This window comes from Asparagus officinalis, chromosome 2, assembly GCF_001876935.1.
Source record: "Asparagus officinalis chromosome 2, Aspof.V1, whole genome shotgun sequence".
Classification (NCBI taxonomy): Eukaryota; Viridiplantae; Streptophyta; class Magnoliopsida; order Asparagales; family Asparagaceae; genus Asparagus; species Asparagus officinalis.
In genome coordinates, this window is record NC_033795.1 from 4,023,082 (window position 1) to 4,029,454 (window position 6,373).

At 37.6% G+C, this 6,373-nt stretch overlaps 1 protein-coding gene across 1 annotated transcript; it reads right to left on the reverse strand.

Moving 5' to 3' along the window:
• LOC109829708 (protein CHUP1, chloroplastic-like) lies at positions 1,868-5,932 on the reverse strand. Its single transcript, XM_020396749.1, has 4 exons — positions 5,150-5,932; positions 4,715-5,031; positions 4,524-4,635; positions 1,868-2,176 (listed from the first exon to the last, which is right to left on the reverse strand). The coding sequence occupies exons 1-4, from the start codon at positions 5,774-5,776 to the stop codon at positions 1,868-1,870; spliced, it is 1,365 nt and encodes a 454-aa protein (XP_020252338.1). The 5' UTR covers positions 5,777-5,932.

The window sequence follows — 6,373 nt, forward strand, 5'->3', positions numbered from 1 at the left end:
CACATTCTATTCTCGCTCTTTTCCTACACAATTTAAGAACCCAAATAGAAATTTCTTTCTAATACACTCCTTCTCCATGGATATATCTATTTAACTATTATAATTTAATTCTTGTGCACTTACAGTATTTTATTTGAATATTATTTCCATCAGCTTTGCTCTTATTTCTAGTCATTTGTTGAGATATTAGGGGGTTGTAACGTTTTCGATGATTAATGTAGGTATAGTGAATTATAAAGGTTAGGAGTGGAAGAAAACATGGAGATGAAAGATAGGTTGGGTAAAGGCGTTTATTAACATTTGACATCATTATTGTCTTTTGCATTATTATATCATTAATTAGACATTCAAACTATTGGTTACTGAGCTAGATAGCGAAAGAGGCCTAGTAAAGAGTACTGTAAAATTGGACAATAAAAAATGTCTCAGGAATCCCAAATAGGAGAGACCCAATGGGGGACATGTGAGGTGTCCACATAAGCTATAGCTATCAAATGCTCCTCATCCATTAGATAGTTTGTGTGTCAAGAACTATGTACTTTTCGATCCATACAAAATAGGATGACTACTGCACACGAACCATTCGTCGGGCAAGTTTTACCGTACAAGACTAGAAAAAGTAGTGGGCAATCACACAATTGTCGGGTCCAACTGGGCAGCTGGATCTTACCCAATCAGCCCATTCATCTTTGTGACCCGGCCCGCCGGGAGTTCCATCGTCAAAATAGGGGTCGACCGTCGAGAGAGTTAGGCCGAAAAAATTGTGCAAGCACTCAAACTTCTAGGGGCGTCGATGAAAAGTTCTCCTCTTCCGTACGCAGTGAACTTGTCCCTTTCCTTCCTTTCTCTTTCATTCCACCCCAGTCACAGGTAACGGCTCTCTTCAATTTTGATTATGATTAATTTGCACTATTAATCTTAATTTTTGTACACGAAGTTGCTAACTATTTCATTATTCTAGTTGATCGTGCTGCAAGTTGGGTTCTTTCGTTGGATAGATGACGTTGGTGCTGCAAGTTTTGATGCAATATGAGGATTCGAAATCGTTCTAGGGTTTCTAGTAGGAGTGAAATGGGATGTGTTCTACTTAATTTTTTGTTGGGAATGATTGCAAGATGCTGAATTGATCTTTGAGATGTCATGTTAGGGTTTTAAAGTAAAAATTTAGTATCTTTTAGGGTTCTATTCATGTAAATCTCCAAATGTAGTATCTTTTACTTAATTTTCTGGGAGATACGGATCCCATATATTCAAGATGTCCCTTCTTCGTTATAAATTGATAGAAAGTTGGTCTCTTTTATAATTTCCAACTTATTGTTTTTGTTCTTTTTTTTTGTGGGGTGTTGGGGGGGGGGCGGGGGATGGTATTTATGCACATAAATAGCATGCAGCCAATCTCCTGTAGTCTCTAGCTATTTTTAAACAAATTGTCGACTTACACATGACAAAGTAGAATGGAAAAAGGGTCATACAACCAGTCCAAGTTGATAGTTATACAGTTTGGCAAGCTTGTTTTCTCCTAAGATGTTCCTTATGTCCCCCTTTTTTTGATTGTGAAAAAAAAATCTTCGACAAATACGAATAAACTTAGGAAGTGGTTCGACATTCTGTTCATAAGTTTCAGAAATGTTGCAGACACATTTTAAAACCCAAACAACATTGTCCAATTCTTCAGAGGAAGAGCACAAAGTATGGTAGCACTTAGGCTAGCACCTGACATAGTGCTAGTAACATAACTATGAATGTAATAATTTTTATGAGGATTCTCCTTAAAAAGGTTCTGAGATTTTTTATTGATTGTTATTATTTCTCTCTTTAGAATATGTGACTCTGATTACATTTGTTCTCATAATTAGGATCTGAGAGATCATTCTTCCGGTTGTTTTACACTGTACAGTAAACAGTCGGCCAATGTCTGAAGTTCTTGGAATATATGCCTGCTCTCCTCATCGAACCCACCAACAAACTGGAATGAGAAGCTCATGTTCTCCAGAATCAGTCGACGAATACTAATAGATAAGTACAATGCATTAGAGAGAACTACCTGATGTACTCGGAAAGCAAATCTAACACCTTGAAGCAACAAATCGTTTTCCTCAGAACATGAGTCAGATTGTAGTGCAGTCACAACTCGCCTCATAGATACTTTGGCTAGATTTAAAGAGCCTAACTTCAGCTGCAAAGGTAACATGAAATTTTAGTTTTATCACTCTTACTGTGCATTTTTTTATCTTGGGCTATATTTATCTGTTTATTTAAAGAATGCATTCAAAAGCCAGTTCCGGTTAAGTTCATGTGTTGATGAACTTCTCAGACCTATGTCCGGCACTTCACATCAACTTCTTAAAACTCGTTTGACATAGGGGGGTTCCTAATTATGATTTTAGAGGGTCATTTGGGTGTTTGGCTAAAAAATGACAATTTTCAATTTATAATCCACATAATAATAATAGCAACATAAAATGGGCAAAATTACCATATTGCTATATTTTGTTGACCCAATGTACCAAGTTGGTATATTTTCTTACTCCGGCAACGATAAGATATATTTGTAGGCCACGGTGACATGTAGCCCTATTTTTTGGCCGGAGCCAAAATTCCAGTGAGATCGAGTCGCGTGAGTCGTTACATGCATCCTATGCATCCTATGTGGCTTAAATGGGCTTATGTGGCAAAGAGTAAGCTAGATCTAAGTAACAGTTATAAAAAAAGCCCAATTTAACCCTTGGAGGAAGAAGATCACCCCGTTGAGCCTTTGTTTGCTTATTCTAGCGCTTACGCTTGAAACTAACTTTGAGCAAGAGCTTGAATAACCGATCTCCAATTTCTGCTGTCCTAACCCAATTTAACCCTATGAGGTAGATTTCACCCTATTTGAACCCATTGTTTTGAGCCTTAATTTGAAAACAAAAAACCCTTCAACTCATATGAATGAGCCCAACTACTTGCCACGTTTGAAGCCACGTAGAACACATGTGACGTGTCACATGACTTGATCTCGCCGGAATTTTGGCTTTGGCCAAAAATAGGGCTACTTGTCACTGTGGTCCACAAAATATAATCACCGGAGTAAGAAAATAAACCTAACTTTGTATGTAGGGTCAACAAAATATACGAACCTGGTAACTTTGCTCATAAAAATGTAATAGGAACTTGTTCTCATAACATGTGAATACAAACAATGTTGATCTCATGTAAGTTATTATTTAAATATGTAATGTGTGTGTGTGTGTGTGAATATTTGTACAACCATGTCCCCGTACCCTACCTTTTACAAATTTGCCGTGTCTGGTACCCGTGCAGATACTCACACCCATTTCCATGCAACAGTCTATAAGGCTTTGTAGTTTTTCTGGTCAAGAGGCCTTTGTTCATTCTAACTTTATTTTAATACATATGTGGACTGTTATTGGGTACTGCTTCATCTCATTATTGTATTTAAGGAAGTATTTTTTTCAATTTATCTTTTTGATATGTATTGTAAACTACCACAATAGAAGTACCATCTGCGATGTAAAAGTAACAGAGAATACGGGATCTCTCAGAATACAGCCATAAGACTGTATTTATATTTTTTTCTGATCTCTGAAGCAAGTACATTAAAGTTTTAAAATTAAAATGATTCAGGGCATTGCTGGTTTCCTAGAATATAGAATCATTATTTTCAAGTCCAGGATCCCAACTTTAATCTCTTGGTTATAAGGATTTGTAGAAATCCGGTATCATGGTTAGTACAATTCATCAGTTCTCAATTTCTTCTGTTAGAAACTGATCTCCAATTCCATTTTTGAAATGGGTGTACCTGAATTCCTGGAAGTGAAAAGTGGGTGTCTGGGGCTCTGGAAGATGAGCACATGAGCACATAAAGGTAACTACATTCATATTTATAACAAGGAAACTAGAATGAGGTGAGAATGAGGTACCAATCATGTGCTCCAGATTATCCAACTACGCACAGGATTTAGAAATGAATGAACTTTTAATTCGAGAAGGGAGAAGACTACATGACTGGAACTGAAATTTCATAATTTTAAATTTCACTGATCTGAGAAATTCATATGAACTGCCAGTCTCTTAAACCAAATAGATCTTGTACTGGGTGAAAGAAATTGATTGGAATTTTCTTTCTATCAAAGACTGGTTAAGTTCCTTGGTTAAGCAAGCATACCTTCTTCCTTGTTAATGGACATTTTCCCCAGTTAGTTCAGGAGAAATTTGTTGGCTTTCTCTTTGGTTTCATGAGCATAACTGCTTGACCAACATGGTAGGTCCCTTTGTTCATCAACTGGTGTTATGTCATGCCGCTTTGCTATTTGCAGTTTTGTGGGTCTCCTTGATTGGTAAATTGGGACTAGCTTATACAGATTTTGCATATTTAGATAGGTATCAAGCATGAAGAAATTCGCGTCAAACTTGTAATATATTTGGCAGCATTGGATATGACTTGTATTGAGATGGTATGTTACTGGATATTTGTCTATAGCCAAAATTTTACATGATAACAGCAAGATACAAACAAATACCTGAACAATAATGCCAGAGTTGTGCATCCATTGCCAGGGAATCTTGAAGTTTCGATATCTCTTGCTTGTGCTATCCCGCGTCTTCTCAAGGTTGTGAATGCTATGTTCTAATCTGCATGAGGATGGGTTAGACAGTACTTTAAATTCTCAATCACTGAAAATTCCGTGTCACTTTCTGTTATTATCCTCACTTGTCTTGTAATGCCTGAATGACTTTGAGCACAACAGGTGCAGGTCGATTCATGTCACCTTGAAATGATGAAATCTCAGAGAGAAGGTTCTTTAGATCCCGGTAATTGAAAGCTGCTTCTCTCATTGCATCTGCTTTCTGTTCGGGCCACCGTGGAAAGTGCTTGAGCACTGCTCTTTCATCTACTAAGTGAGATAACTCCTCATCCAGCCACTTAACAAAACATTCCACATCAGAGATATCTCTGAAGGCTGCACTTTCAACCTCTTTGGACAGAAAATCGATGAATTTACGTTGGTTTAGCACATCTGATTTCACCTACAATGACTATTAGATTAACAGCTGTAGGTCTTGAGATTCAGGGCAAAACTATTAAAGGAAGGAACCTAAGCTTCAAGCAAGTTAAAATATGTGTTCACTAATGATGTTTACTTACAGCTGAGAGATAGGCTGAGCGGTTTTCGATTTCTCCTATCATGTCACGGGAATCCTTTGCTGCTGGAATCCCTGCCATAGAAGTTCTTGTGTTTAGCTTTCCCTTTTTTCTTGTTAGAGTGCGGTAAAGTTCCACTACTTCTGGTACCCTGCGCACTGCATTGGAGAGCATGCTTCTTGACCTCACTGGTGGAGGTGGTGGAGGTGGTGGAGGTGGTGGAGGTGGAGGCGTTGTTGGAGATAAAAGTGCTTCTTTTCCTCCCAAGTTTTGCACTAAAGGAAAGTACTTAGGCCTAGGTGGCAGCTGTGCTGCTCGCGGCTGTCTCTCCTTGGTGGTGGTTTGCCCCTCAAAGAACTTTATCCTATTAATTAAGCTGTTAGCTACTGAAGATTCTTCTGCATTGTTACTAGGAATCTGCTTGTCAAGTGACAAACCGTTGCTGGTTTTAGAACACCTGGACTTCTTCTTATCAACTTGTTGCTGGAGGGAAGCAATCTGAGCTTTTAGATGGAGGAGCTCCTCTTTTAAGCTCTTATTCTCTTCCTCTACATCCTGAATTTTCTCCAGAGAAACACGGAGTTCATTTCTGAGCCGTGAACAGGTTTTCTCTTCCTCATCTTTTGGCATTTTTGTTTAGAGAACTCAGTTTGGAGATAGCCTTGCTTATGTTTTCTATTATAAAGCTACATTCCTATGCTTCCTTTTATCTGCGCTACTCCAATCTTACAGATTCCTTTTTTGCTTTTTTCTTTTCTGACATAGTCTCCTATTGAAGCTTCCTCAATTTTCAAGATTAGTGGAAAGTAGGAATATCTCCCAGACCTTGTTCTGTTTTATAGCTATATAGAAACAAATTTATAAAAAAAAACCTGAAATCGACTTGGTTTTAAGAAATCGCTGATTATTTGCTTTTCGTTGAAGTTTTTGAAAAAATTGACAAGCCATAAACTCCTTAGAAAAAGTTTCCAAGAAATCATTTGACACTCGTGCTTTCATTGAATATCACCTGCCACTAAATGACTTGCTGATATATGCCATATCTATGCTAGACGTTTTTGTATTTTATGTTATACACACTGGAGCATAGGAGTTGGTGAGATCTTTTAGGATCTTGGTTTTGCAATTATTTGGCTTTTGTATCATTGAAAACTTTATACTGAAGGACGGTGATTTACATCCCACCATTTATCTCAAAAAGGTGAATCTAACAGCCTTCTAGAATGT